Source organism: Salmo trutta, chromosome 26, assembly GCF_901001165.1.
Source record: "Salmo trutta chromosome 26, fSalTru1.1, whole genome shotgun sequence".
Classification (NCBI taxonomy): domain Eukaryota; kingdom Metazoa; phylum Chordata; class Actinopteri; order Salmoniformes; family Salmonidae; genus Salmo; species Salmo trutta.
Window position 1 is genome coordinate 5,785,665 of NC_042982.1, and position 15,000 is coordinate 5,800,664.

Genomic DNA, 15,000 nt, shown 5'->3' on the forward strand with positions numbered 1-15,000 from the left:
CCCTTCTCTCTCGCTCTCTATCTATCCTCCCTCCCCCTCTCTCTCTCCCCCTCTCCCCCTCTCTCTCCCCCCCCTCCCCCCCCCTCTCTCTCTCTCTCTCTCTCTCTCTGTTCTTTATCCCCATGGAAACCCATTCCTCTCATTGTTACTGGCCTCGCTCTCACTTCTGTCCCTCTGGTGATGTTAAACCACATACAGTGAGCTCCAAAAGTATTTCTCTGTACTCCAGCACTTTGGATTTGAAATGATATTATAGTCCTGAATGAATAATGAATAATAATAAAACACAACCAAAAACAAACAGCAAATGCATCCAACAAGTTTGTAGAGTCTCAAGCTTGATGTAATCATTGCATGCTAGGAATATGGGACCAAATACTAAACATTTGATTACATTAATACACATATAAGGGAATTTGCCCCAATACTTTTGGTCCTCTAAAATGGGGGGACTATGTACAAAAAAGTACTGTAATTTCTAAACGGTTCACCCGATATGGATGAAAATAACTTCAAATTAAAGATGACAATCTGCACTTTAACCTCATAGTCGTTGTATAATTTCAAATCCAAAGTGCTGTAGTACAGAACCCAAACAGCAACAATGTAGTTGGGGCTCACTGTAGTTTCCTTTGCGGTGGGAATTAGATGTTGCAGGGAACAGTCATCATACCGCTAATGGTGTCCCTGGGGGTGTCCCTGTTCAGTGACACAGTGAATGGAGGCGAAATGATCTGGATAAACGTCTGGGTCCCAAGTGTAGTTCCCCGTCTCTTCTATGTCATCCTCCCAAGTGCTTTCCTTCTTTTTTAATCTCACTACGGCGTCTCGGGAGCCACACACTCCAAGCACTACTCATTATTAACCCATGAACACTGCTCTCATTCTGTTCTGTCTGTCTGTCTGTGGGTGATTGACACACTAACCTGATATCTCATCTTTGCGAAAAGAGAGCGTGTGCGTGGGGTGTGTACTTGCGGGTATTTGTCTATATTTTTGGTATGGGCAGTTTTTCTCTCTCCACAGCCTTGAATCCGGTTTACGGAGAAAGTAGAAACAGGAGAATTTTGAGAGGTCATCCAGACACACACGTACACATACACACACACCCATCCCTATACCTACTTTCTCATTAGCCGTGCCTCACACTAAAAACACAAATGTGGATGTTTAGCAGCCAGTGACCAGACGAGGTAATTTCCTGCGGAAGCCAAAGGGGGCATCTCGTTGTGGGCCGGGGTGGCGAGAGGGACACGATGGGGGGAGATGAGGCTAGGGGGGGGGGGGGGGGGGGGTCAGGGAGGGAACATGCCATGCCGCGAGGGCTCTGTTTTTTCAGAGCGTTTGAAGTAGCCTGGAATCACATAACTTTGTCAAGCCAATTAACCGGCTAAGAATGTGACTCAAAGAGACAGAGGAGGAGGAAAGGTGGAATGGGGGGGATGAAGAGTCTGATACTAATCATGTCCTGAATGAAAGAAAAACAAAAAGATGGAGAGCATAAAGGAACAGAGGAGGGACGGGATCACGTGGCAGCAGGGTGGGGTGGATGGCAGCAGGGTGGGGTAGATGGTAGCAGGGTGGAGTGGATGGTAGCAGGGTGGGGTGGATGGCAGCAGGGTGGGGTGGATGGCAGCAGGGTGGGGTGGATGGCAGCAGGGTGGGGTGGATGGCAGCAGGGTGGGGTGGATGGTAGCAGGGTGGGGTGGATGGCAGCAGGGTGGAGTGGATGGCAGCAGGGTGGGGTGGATGGCAGCAGAGTGGGGTGGATGGTAGCAGGGTGGGGTGGATGGTAGCAGGGTGGGGTGGATGGTAGCAGGGTGGGGTGGATGGCAGCAGGGTGGGGTGGATGGTAGCAGGGTGGGGTGGATGACAGCAGGGTGGGGTGGATGGTAGCAGGGTGGGGTGGATGGCAGCAGGGTGGGGTAGATGGTAGCAGGGTGGGGTGGATGGTAGCAAGGTGGGGTGGATGGTAGCAAGGTGGGGTGGATGGTAGCAGGGTGGGGTGGATGGTAGCAGGGTGGGGTGGATGGCAGCAGGGTGGGGTGGATGGTAGCAGGGTGGGGTGGATGGCAGCAGGGTGGGGTGGATGGTAGCAGGGTGGGGTGGATGGTAGCAGGGTGGGGTGGATGGCAGCAGGGTGGGGTAGATGGTAGCAGGGTGGAGTGGATGGTAGCAGGGTGGGGTGGATGACAGCAGGGTGGGGTGGATGACAGCAGGGTGGGGTGGATGGTAGCAGGGTGGGGTGGATGGCAGCAGGGTGGGGTAGATGGTAGCAGGGTGGGGTGGATGGTAGCAAGGTGGGGTGGATGGTAGCAAGATGGGGTGGATGGTAGCAAGGTGGGGTGGATGGTAGCAGGGTGGGGTGGATGGTAGCAGGGTGGGGTGGATGACAGCAGGGTGGAGTGGATGGCAGCAGGGTGGGGTGGATGGCAGCAGGGTGGGGTGGATGGCAGCAGGGTGGGGTGGTTGGTAGCAGGGTGGGGTGGATGGTAGCAGGGTGGGGTGGATGGCAGCAGGGTGGGGTGGATGGCAGCAGGGTGGGGTGGATGGTAGCAGGGTGGGGTGGATGGTAGCAGGGTGGGGTGGATGACAGCAGGGTGGGGTGGATGGTAGCAGGGTGGGGTGGATGGCAGCAGGGTGGGGTAGATGGCAGCAGGGTGGGGTGGATGGTAGCAAGGTGGGGTGGATGGTAGCAAGGTGGGGTGGATGGTAGCAGGGTGGGGTGGATGGTAGCAGGGTGGGGTGGATGACAGCAGGGTGGGGTGGATGGCAGCAGGGTGGGGTGGATGGCAGCAGGGTGGGGTGGATGGCAGCAGGGTGGGGTGGATGGTAGCAGGGTGGGGTGGATGACAGCAGGGTGGGGTGGATGGTAGCAGGGTGGGGTGGATGGCAGCAGGGTGGGGTAGATGGCAGCAGGGTGGGGTGGATGGTAGCAAGGTGGGGTGGATGGTAGCAAGGTGGGGTGGATGGTAGCAGGGTGGGGTGGATGGTAGCAGGGTGGGGTGGATGACAGCAGGGTGGAGTGGATGGCAGCAGGGTGGGGTGGATGGCAGCAGGGTGGGGTGGATGGCAGCAGGGTGGGGTGGATGGCAGCAGGGTGGGGTGGATGGTAGCAGGGTGGGGTGGATGGTAGCAGGCTGGGGTGGATGGTAGCAGGGTGGGGTGGATGACAGCAGGGTGGGGTGGATGGCAGCAGGGTGGGGTGGATGGCAGCAGGGTGGGTGGATGGCAGCAGGGTGGGGTGGATGGTATCAGGGTGGGGTGGATGGTAGCAGGGTGGGGTGGATGACAGCAGGGGTGGGGTGGATGGTAGCAGGGTGGGGTGGATGGTAGCAGGGTGGGGTGGATGGTAGCAGGGTGGGGTGGATGACAGCAGGGTGGGGTGGATGGTAGCAGGGTGGGGTGGATGACAGCAGGGTGGGGTGGATGGCAGCAGGGTGGGGTGGATGGTAGAAGGGTGGGGTGGATGACAGCAGAGTGGGGTGGATGGTCGCAGGGTGGGGTGGATGACAGCAGAGTGGGGTGGATGGTAGCAGGGTGGGGTGGATGGTAGCAGGGTGGGGTGGATGGTAGCAGGGTGGGGTGGATGGCAGCAGAGTGGGGTGGATGGTAGCAGGTTGGGGTGGATGGCAGCAGGGTGGGGTGGATGGCAGCAGGGTGGGGTGGATGGCAGCAGGGTGGGGTGGATGACAGCAGGGTGGGGTGGATGACAGCAGGGTGGGGTGGATGGTAGCAGGGTGGGGTGGATGGTAGCAGGGTGGGGTGGATGGCAGCAGGGTGGGGTGGATGGTAGCAGGGTGGGGTGGATGGCAGCAGGGTGGGGTGGATGGCAGCAGGGTGGGGTGGATGACAGCAGGGTGGGGTGGATGACAGCAGGGTGGGGTGGATGGCAGCAGGGTGGGGTGGATGGTAGCAGGGTGGGGTGGATGGCAGCAGGGTGGGGTGGATGGTAGAAGGGTGGTGTAGATACGTACACCCAGGGGCTAGTCCATGTCTGTTCTGGGTTTCAGGTTTCAAATGGCACCCTATTTTCTGGATGTAGTGCACTGCTTTTGTCCAGGGTCCATAGGGTATAGTGCACGCTATAGGGAATAAGGATGGGCCCACTGTTACTGTGATTCCGTTCGGGGGTTGCCGGTGTGATGCAAGCCATCGTATTCAGCTTCAAGCACCGCTGTCATGACAACACTGTCACTAAAGGGACATGTGTGGATGTGTGTGTGTGTAAGTGTGTGTTTGTGTGTATGTTAGTGTGTGTGTGTCTGTAATTACAGTTGGGCTCGTGACACTTCAGGAGAGTGGTGCCATCTATGAGAGAGGGGTTATGATAGTAATGGACCTGGTAGCAGAATGATTGGTGTGCTGCTCACGTAGATTGTAGAAAATGGGGTGATGGAGAGAGAGAGAGAGAGAGAGAGAGAGGGAGCGAGAGAGAGAGAGTACTGTTATAGTCGATAGTTTTGACTATCATATTTATCATGTGCACTTTTGCATGTTTGTGCGTGTGTATGCATGTGTGTGGAGGGGAAATTCCTCTCTCAGGGTTGGGAGTCCTTCCTGTCGTAGAGCTGTGTTTGTACAGCCTGGCTCAGCCGGGATATCCTACCCTGCCCATGTCTGAGGGCTCAGAGAGAGGTGGAGAGTGACGGGAGGGGGGTGTTGGGGGGGGGGGGGGTCATAGTGCCCATCAGAAATGGAGTGAGGGATAAAAGAGACAACAGAGAGAGACAGAAAGAGAGAGAGAGAGAAAGGAAGAGAGAGTGCCTATCAGGGATTAATGGAGAGAGAGGCACACCTGGCTCTATGAGCTTTGAGGAAAAGGAATGTGGAGGGTTAGGATTGTGGGCATACATGGGCATCTGCCTGGGTATCATTAATTCAAGCCTTGTTTTATTTATGGTAGACTGGAGGGGAAGGGAGGGAGAAACAATCAGACAGTTTCCAGCGATTTATGGCTGTTTAATTTCCTTGTTGTTATTGCGTCTTGTTTTGGGAACTCCCTCTCGTTCTCTCTCCATGCTAACACAGCCCGTTAAGAAGAGGGCATAACTGTGGAGACCTGGAACTGTGGTTTGTCCAAATGGAAAAAGGCCCCATCGTCCTTCCAGCCCACAGCAACATTAACCCCAGACTTTTTGCGGATGGAGAGGTTACGAGTGGTAAAATTAGCAAATTGCTCCCAGAACAGTGGTTTCAGAAAAGATGAAATAAATGACAGTTCTGCAAGAGATGATAGACATTCCATGGAAGTTTTCCAGAGGAAATAGTGGAGTTAGGAAAGCCGTTGAGTGTCCTCTTGAGCAAATCAACTTCGATTATAAAGTGTTTTAATGGTTTCTTCCTGCCTCTCAATTCACTGCCGCGACACACTTTCAGCCCACTCCTCAGCTCTACATGACACACACACACACGCACGCACGCACGCACGCACGCATGCACGCACACACACACACACACACACACCCACACACACACACACACACACACACACACACACACACACACACACACACACACACACACACACACACACACACTGTAGTAGTCAACGCACACACACACCAGACAACACTGCACTCCCACACACACTCCCACAGCGACATTCCACCCTGACAAACACACAAATACACACTCACACAGGTACACCATGCTCTCAGACGTGGAACACCATCCACGTCACTCCCCGGCTCTGTCATCCCTTCTGCTATTCTTGTCCCAAATAGCAAAACAAATCACGGTGTAGTCGTCCCTTTATGCCATAGTTTGTACATCTCAATTGTCAGTAGAAATCACACATGTGTTTCAGCAAGTCAGCCATATCAGCTATGGTTTTTTAAAAAGGCAGTAAATGAGGCTGAATGAACTGATTCGCTGCCAGACAAGGCTCCGCTGATAGCCAGGTGCAGCGGTGGTCAGGTGTTGGGACTCTGTTGTTGGGACAGATTTATGTTGGCCCTAACAGTTTGTCAGCACCGTTTGTCACCGTTATAATGCAATTCGTGTATTGTTGAGTGTTGTGTAGTGGCTTTACTGGCAGGCATAAAACATTTTTTAGGGGTTTTGCCCCACCAAGATTTACATGCTAAAATCACCACAGTCAGTGGCCATGTGTCTCGTTAATGTTATTTCATTTCCTCTCTCTCTCTGGTCACAAACACACACACACACACACACACTCACCGTGTACTCACTCAGGCCTGTTTTTTAAATTATTTTTTTAACGTAGCAACCTTAGCAACGTATCTGTGTATTTCTAACCAGACTTGTAAGAGAGCGACTGGAACCAGTCTGTTTTGGTGTAACTGCAGGGTTGAGAGAGGGAAATATCATGCGTCAAAAGTTTGTTTGTACGTTTCTGTCAGTGTGTGAGAGAGTGAGTGGATATATGTGGGGGTGCTAGGGGTGTATGTATTCGCAGTATGTATTTAATAGCAGACTATTGTGGTTAATAATAATAACAATGATTCGGTTGGTCACCTATATTTGTCCCATTGTTGTGTGTATACTTGTGTGTTAAAATGTTGGTATGCTTCTGTGCATCTGATTTGCGTATCTGTGTTTATTGCGTTACTGATAGATGACATTTTGAAGTGTGTTGGACAGTGTATCTGTTTTGTAGTATAGCATTATTGGAAAGTAATGCAATATGGTTTTTGATAATGATCTTTATAGCACAGTTCACATCAAACAATTGGACAATTCCACGGTAACGGAATGGCACCGAGACTCAGATTTTTTACTGAAAATGTGTGCCAAACTAAAAACATTGATTTTAAAGTTTAACAAACCATACAAGTCTATTCACAATGACTACTTTAATTAAACAATTTACAATGGTTTTGTTTTACAAAAACGTGTTTCCTGGAAGAACAGTGCAGATGCAAAGTTTGGTAGCAGAATTTTGGTAAAATCTAACCTCAGTTTTTTTATGTTTTCCAAGAACTTTTGTTAAATATCTGCTCTGAATGTCGGCAGAAAGAATGGGCTGTCAGCTATGACATGACACCTTGACTTTGAACAAGGCTATTTTGGTTATTGAGCTACAGTAGGTGAAGTGGATTTACACATGGTAATGGAACTGCGGTAATTGCAATTTCATGATTGGGTCCCTGACGAATAATTATTTATATAAATGTCATTCTCTTCATTGCGATGTATTCTAAATAGATACACAAAGGTATAAATATTCAATATTCTCCTTTGCATATTTGGGCATTATTCTACACACTGAATATTATTTTAATGAGCTCTGCCCCCCAAAAGAACAACATTTGGTTGTTCCAGACAGGACCAAATCTAAACCAATCATAGACGTCTATATTTCCTATGTTTGGACATCAAAGTACAGCACAGTAGATTAGAGTACAGTACTCGCTGTGCCCTTGAGCAAGGCACTTTAACCGTAATTGCTCCTGTTAAGTCGCTCTGGATGAGAGCTTCTGCTAAATGACAAAACTGTAGAGTACAGTAGAGTTCAGTTATAGTGTACTCAGCTCTAGTGTGTTCTACTGTGTACTGAACTCTACTTTTCTTTACTGTACTCTATTGCGTGCTGTACTGCGCTGTCCAAACATGTCAACCAAACTGTCATTTGGATATATTTCTAATATCTGTAAAAACTTGTCTGGTAGATGTTTTCTAAAACACCTTTCCCATCTGTTTGACTAGAAATCTAATCTTTTGCTTATTGCTTATTTTTAGGATGGAAAATGGTAGCTTTAGCAAAAGGTCTGTTCATTGGTACACCCTTCCTGAGTGTGTGTGTGACCTGGGCTCTGCGTGGATGTGTGCCGCGCGCGCGTGTGTGTGCGTGTGTGTTGTGTGTGTGTGTGTGTGTATGTGTGTGTGTGTGTGTGTGTGTGTGTGTGTGTATGTGTGTGTGTGTGTGTGTGTGTGTGTGTGTGTGTGTGTGTGTGTGTGTGTGTGTGTGTGTGTGTGTGTGTGTGTGTGTGTGTCTGTGAAGGGTGTGGCAGCGGTAGGCGAACAGAGGGAGAGAGATAATGTGACGTTTGAAATGTATCTATGCCTTTGGAACATTTGTGAGTGTAGTGTTTGCTGTTCATTTCTGATTGTTTATTTCACTTTTGTTTATGATCTATTTCACTGGCTTTGGCAATGTAAACATATGCTTCTCATGCCAATAAAACCCTTAGAATTTCTTTGAATTGAGAGAGAGAGATAAGGAGAGAAGGGGGATGAGAAAGGTGTACTTAGCTAGTAGCCTGGGAGCACGCCAACACTGAGGTAGCGGTGTGTGTGTATTGGACACTGCCTAATTCCCTACCCAGAAGTCTTCCGACAGGATGTCCAAACCGATGATGACTTCTGCCCATAATCACCTCTCCCTTGTCCCGCCCCCCTATAGAAATAGAATAGGTAGAGCGGTCACTGTTCTTCAATTCTAATTTGCCACTGTCCACGCACTAGTCTATAATGATTTTCCAGTGTTCTGAGAGATGACAAACATCAGTGAATCCAAATGGTCCATCATCCCGAGCCAGAAACACCCTGCTTGCACTCTGGGAGGTCTCGATGGCTCTCATTAGCACTCTGACTGATGCGGGCTACCACTGTGTGTGTGTGTGTTAATGGGGGTGGATTGTAAACACTCAAGTAGACTGAGGGATGTCTCACTCCCCTTCTCTAATCTGCGGTGTGTGTGTGTGTGTGTGTGTGTGTGTGTGTGTGTGTGTGTGTGTGTGTGTGTGTGTGTGTGTCTTGGCACTGCTCTCCACTCTACACACCCTCCCCTCACCTCTTCCTCCCCGCCTCTTGTTTACCTGTCTATTATGCTGTGACCCGTTTTTCTACGCTTTCTCCGATCCACCTTCCTCATCCGCTGTCTCCTGACCTCACTCCTCACGTTGTCACACATTTCCATCCTAGTAATCCATCCTCCCTTTCTCTTCATCCTGTGTCTGCATTCTCTCCCTTGCTTCCCAGTGTGTTCTCCTGAATGCCTCTATGGTCGGTCTAAAGCGCACCTACCTATTTATTCAGTGCCCGACCTCTTATCTTCTCTGTGCGTCCTCACCTCAGGTCACACAATCGTGCATGGACGCACACACGCCCTCAGCGTCTCCACTCCTGCGCATCTTCCCCGCCCTTCATCTTTCCCACCCCACTCCTGAATGTCTTTTCCAACCTCTAATCAACTACCCTCGACACATTTTTACACCTACTCCCTCCTCCCTCCATCCCTCCCGTCGTTCTTAGGCTTATAATTTACTCTCGGCTCACTTACTATCTTTTATCTTATATTCTGCCCTCTTTTCTTCCGTCCAAACTCACCTTCCATCATCCATCTCTCCATCTCCCCCCCCCTCGCTCCACTCATCCCCTCGGCGGTGGGCCCTTAGAGCAGAGTCGTGACTGCACATCCATGCAGCCCTTTAGGAGGACACCCTACCCACAATGCATGGCGGGGTGATTTGCATGGCAGCTGCTGGAGTGTTTCGGAGAGAGAGAGCGAGAGGAGCGGTGGAGAAAGGGGGGACATGGGTCTGAATTATTCATTGCTGAATAATTCAAACCCATGTCTATAAAAACAACAACAACAAAAAACACCTGTCCTCCTTATCTCCCCTGAGTCAGGTATCTCAGTAAATCCAAATTCGTAAGATCTCTGCTGTTTGTCCCTGTCTTCTGTACAGGCCCTGTTGTAGCCATATGTAGTAGCCTATACAGTACTCTCTCTATATATATCTCTCTGTCTCTCTTTCTCTGTCTCTCTTTCTCTGTCTCTCTCTCTGTATTGCTGCTTTTTTAAGGTGCTGGATTCCTAATGGTTCACCCCACTCTGTCGTATCATGCAAGCATACCTGGGGCCATGCTGATCTAGGATCTGTTCATATAACATTATTTGTTATGATCTAAAAAGGCTAAACTGATCCCAGATCAGCACTCCTACTCTGAACAAAACTTTGTGGATATGGGCCCAGTCCTATTAAATCTATGATCTGGAAAATAGACAAAAAATGCTAACCTCCTCCCTGTCCTTAAGGGCCTGGCGGAGCTGCCAGAATGCTCCGTAGATGTGGGTGACATGGCTCCCTTGGGGTAGCCTAGTTTGGCATAACACATCAGCGCTTCTATACAGGGCTGACACAACTTCCCTATAACCCTCGTAACCGCGGTTTTTGTAATGATGAGGTTTGCATGTCTTGGGGGTAGGATATTTGTGCGTCTGTAACTTTCTCGCTCATCAATATTCACATTTAATTCAGGATTATCCGTAATCATGGCGCATCCACATTACGGTTGAAGTGTTTAGAAACATATTCTATTCTTATTTACAATAGAAGTGACTCCAAAATGACGCAATACATTATTTACCATTCATTTCTATTGGGCACAAAATAATTTGAAACACAACCAAAACACAACAAAGCATCCAACAAATGTGTAGAGTCACAAGCTTGATGTAGTCATTGTGTTCTATGAATAAGGGACCAAATACTACACTTTTTACTACTTTAATACAGATAAGTGAATTTGTCCCAATACTTTTGGTTCCCTAAAATGTGGGGACTATGGACAAAAAGTGCTGTAATTTCACCCAATATGGATAAAATACCCTCAATTTAAAGCAGTCTGCACTTTAACCTAATAGTCATGGTTTGATTTCAAATCCAAACTTTTTGAGTATAGAGCCAAAAGAAGAAGAAAAAAATATTCACTGTCCCGATAATTATGGAGGGCACTGTATATACAGGGCATTCGGGAAAGTATTCAGACCCCTTAACCTTTTTCCACATTTTGTTATATTACAGCCTTATTCTAAAATGGATTAAATCATTTTTTCCCCCTCGTCAATCTACACACAATAGCCCATAATGACAAAGCAAAAACTGTTTTTTAGAAATGTCAGCAAATTTATTACAAATAAAAAACTGAAATATAACATTTACATAAGTATTCAGACCGTTTACTCAGTACTTTGTTGAAGCACCTTTGGCAGCGATTACAGCCTCGAGTCTTCTTGGGTATGACGCTACAAGCTTGGCACACCTGTATTTGGGGAGTTTCTCCCATTCTTCTCTGCAGATCCTCTCAAGCTCTGTCAAGTTGGATGGGGAGTGTTGCTGGAGAGCTATTTTCAGGTCTCTCCAGAGATGTTCGATCAGGTTTAAGTCCGGGCTCTGGCTGGGCCACTCAAGGACATTCAGAGACTTGTCCTGAAGACGGAACAGCTTGGCATTCATGCGGTTGAGTCCGTTTCAGCGGTAACATGGACTCTTTGAAACTTTGTTGCTCCTTGCTGAAAGCTAGAATGTTCATTCAAATTGTGTTAACTAATGTGGCATATGCAATGGAATGTTTTTGTTGTTGTTGTAATGTCTGTTGAGTTGAATCAACAAATCACAGGACACATTGATGGGTACACTTCCTGCTTTTACTTCCTGCTTTGCTCTTATGGCCAAAGATGGTGGATAAGTTAAGATAGTTCCGGGCTGGCTCTCCAATGCGGTATTATCTGATTAATGTCTACTTTGTTCATTGACTGTAATGTAACCAGAAAAAAATGAAGGAGTAGGGTGTTTTGCTATGGGTACACTTGCAATGGCAGCCAGTCCACCCATTATGCCATCAATGGGGACACCCGTTCTATTCAATCTATTTATATGGCGGCACATGTAGTCAGGAGCAGAGGAGAAAATGTGTGTCAGATTTTTAAAAAATGGTATATATTATTACTATTCTTTTTTTTTTGCTTTTCTAACTGTTATTACAGTGACCACGGTCATTTGGCTGGCCAATTACCATCATCCAAAATCCCCAAAACCCACCGTCACAGCCCTACTGCTATATGGATTTTATGAACGTTTCTGGAGTGAGTCAAAAATGACATTCTTCTTCACACTGTGAGGTTGCAAGGTTGTAATTTGTTTCATTTAATCGGTAGTCCTTCTGTGAGCTACTATGTGTTCTTGGCTAGCTCTCTAGGGTGTTTACGCCAGACTGTTGTTAAGCACTTTGTGACAAATCTATTTGTATCAGAACTACATACGTAGATAAAACTGAATTGACTGGACCTTGTTCTCTCTCTTTGTCCTCCACAGAAATCTTTCTCCTTGGTTTTAGAGGTTCTGGACCATGACAACGAAACATCAGAATCAGGTAAGGCTGGAGAGAGAATTTCCACAGTGTGTGTGTGTGTGTGTGTGTGTGTGTGTGTGTGTGTGTGTGTGTGTGTGTGTGTGTGTGTGTGTGTGTGTGAGAGAGAGAAAAGCAGAGAAAGAGACAGACAGACTAAATTGCCTTCTTTCTTTGAGCACAGCCAGACTCTCATACTTTCCCACACACTTTAAAGGAAAATAAGCAGTGATACAGACAGACAGACAGACAGACAGGGGGGGAGGGAGGGAGGGGGGAGGGAGGGAGGGAGAGAGGGACATAGAGTTCATGTGGCCCCCTCCCCTTCCCCTTCCCGTTTGTGACCCGGGGCTATGGTTCCCCTCTGTCCTCACTGGGTCCCCTTGCTGTCTCGAAAAGGAGGCACAACCAGTATGTGTCTGTTTTGAATGTGTGTCGATGTGCAGGGGAGATGCAGTGCAGCAAATCTGTATGCTTTTACGTGTCTGTGGGTGTGTGTGTGTGTGTTTCTAATTGTGCCTGTACGTGTGTGTCAGTGTTTCTGAGGTCTCCAAGGTCAGACCCTTTAATTACACACTCCGCTCCTTGTTTCTGCTCATAATCAGAGAAATCTGCATGATAAGGAATGTGAGCAGCATTCTCTAAAAACAGACAGACACACTACATGACCAAAAGTATGTGGACACCTGCTCTTCGAACATCTCATTCCAAAATCATGGGTATTAATATGGAGTTGGTCACCCTTTGCTGCTGTAACAGCCTCCACTCTTCTGGGAAGGCTTTCCACTAGATGTTGGAACATTGCTGCGGGGACTTGCTTCCATTCAGACAAGAGCATTAGTGAGGTCGGACACTGATGTTTAGCGATTAGGCCTGACTCGCAGTCTGTGTTCCAATTCATCCCAAAGGTTTTCGATGGGGTTGACGTCAGGAGTCTGTGGAGGCCAGTCAAGTTCTTCAACACCAATCTCGACAAACCATTTCTGTATGGACCTCACTTTGTGCATGGGGGCATTGTCATGCTGAAACAGGAAAGGGCCTTCCCCAAACTGTTGCCACAAAGTCGGAAGCACAGAATCGTCTAGAACGTCATTGTATGCTGTAGCGTTAACATTTCCCTTCCCTGGAACTAAGGGGCCGAGCCCGAACCATGAAAAACAGCCCCAGACCATTCTTCCTCCTCCACCAAACTTTTCAGTTGGCACTATGGTAGTGTTCTCCTGGCGTCCGCCAAACCCAGTTTCGTCAGTCGGACTGCCAGATGGTGAAGCGTGTTTCATCACTCCAGAGAACGCGTTTCCACTGCTCCAATGGCGACGAGCTTTACACCACTCCAGCCAACGCTTGGCATTGCGCATGGTGATCTTAGATTTGTGTGCGGCTGCTCGGTCATGGAAACCCATTTCACGAAGCTCCCGGCAAACAGTTTTTGTACTGATGTTGCTGCCAGAGGTACTTTAGAACTCGGTAGTGAGCTCAGGTGCATCCTGTTTTCATTGATCATCCTTGAGATGTTTCTACAACTTGGTTGGAGTCCACTTGTGGTAAATTCAATAGATTGGATATGATTTGGAAAGGCACACCTGTCTATATAACGTTCCACAGTTGACAGAGCATGTCAGAGAAAAAAACAAGGTTGAAGGAATTGTCCGTAGAGGTCCTATACTGGATTGTGTTGAGGCACAGATCTGGGGAAGGGTACCAAAGAAATTCTACAGCATTGAGGTCCCCAAGAACACAGTGGCCTCCAACATTCTTAAATGTAAGAAGTTTGGAACCACCAAGAGAAGGGCCTTGGTCAGGGAGGTGTCCAAGAACCCGATGGTCACTCTGACAGAGCTCTAGAGTTCCTCTGTGGAGATGGGAGAACCTTCCAGAAGGACAACCATCTCTGCAGCACTCCACCAATCAGGCCTTTATGGTAGAGTGGCTAGACAGAAGCCACTCCTCAGTAAAAGGCACATGACAGCCTGCTTGGAGTTTACCAAAAGGCAACTAAAGACTCTCAGACCGTGAGAAATAAGATTCTCTGGTCTGATGAAACCAAGATTGAACTCTTTGACCTGATCGCCAAACATCACGTCTGGAGGAAACCTGGCTCCATCCCTACTGTGAAGCATGGTGGTGGCAGCATCATGCTGTGGGAATGTTTTTCAGCAGCAGGGACTGACTAGTCAGGATCGAGGGAAAGATGAACGGAGCAAAGTACAGAGATCCTTGATGAAAACCTGCTCCAGAGTGCTCAGGACCTCAGACTGGGGCGAAGGTTCACCTTCCAACAGGACAACGAACCTAAGCACACAGCCAAGAGAATGCAGGAGAGGCTTCCGGACAAGTCTCTGAATGTCCTTGAATAGCCCCGCCAGAGCCCGGACTTGAACCCGATCGAACATCTCTGGAGAGACCTGAAAATAGCTGTGCAGCGACGCTCCCATCCAACCTGCCAGAGCTTGAAAGGATCTGCACAGAAGAGATGGGAGAAACTCCCCAAATACAGGTGTGCCACGCTTGTAGCGTCATACCCAAGTAGACTCGATGTTGTAATCGCTGCCAAAGGTGCTTCAACAAAGTACTGAGTAAACGGTCTGAATACTTATGTACATTTATTTCAGTCTCTTTTATTTTTGATAAATTAGCAAAAATGTATAAAAAACAGTTTTTGCCTCGTCGTTATGGGGTAGTGTGTGTAGATTGATGAGGGAAAAAACGATGTAATACTTGCTAGAATTAAGCTGTAACGTAACAAAAACGCCAAAACGCGCTCTTCAATTCTCATTACATACTCACTAAGACACACAAACACAAAGATGCACCTATCCTTTCTCATTCCTCTCGTTCCCCAGACCTTCCCTTTCATCCTCTCCCCCTGTCTCCCTTGTTCCTCTGCCCCCTCCTGCCCAG

At 48.2% G+C, this 15,000-nt stretch overlaps 1 protein-coding gene across 3 annotated transcripts in view; it reads left to right on the plus strand.

Moving 5' to 3' along the window:
- LOC115162958 (protein jagged-1b) overlaps positions 1–15,000 on the plus strand; it is a 41,004-nt gene that overhangs the window by 12,418 nt on the left and 13,586 nt on the right. For all 3 annotated transcript variants that reach the window (XM_029714506.1, XM_029714507.1, XM_029714508.1), the window contains exon 3: positions 12,066–12,123. In XM_029714506.1, coding sequence (XP_029570366.1) covers positions 12,066–12,123 — 58 coding nt within the window. The remainder of the gene's footprint in view (positions 1–12,065; positions 12,124–15,000) is intronic.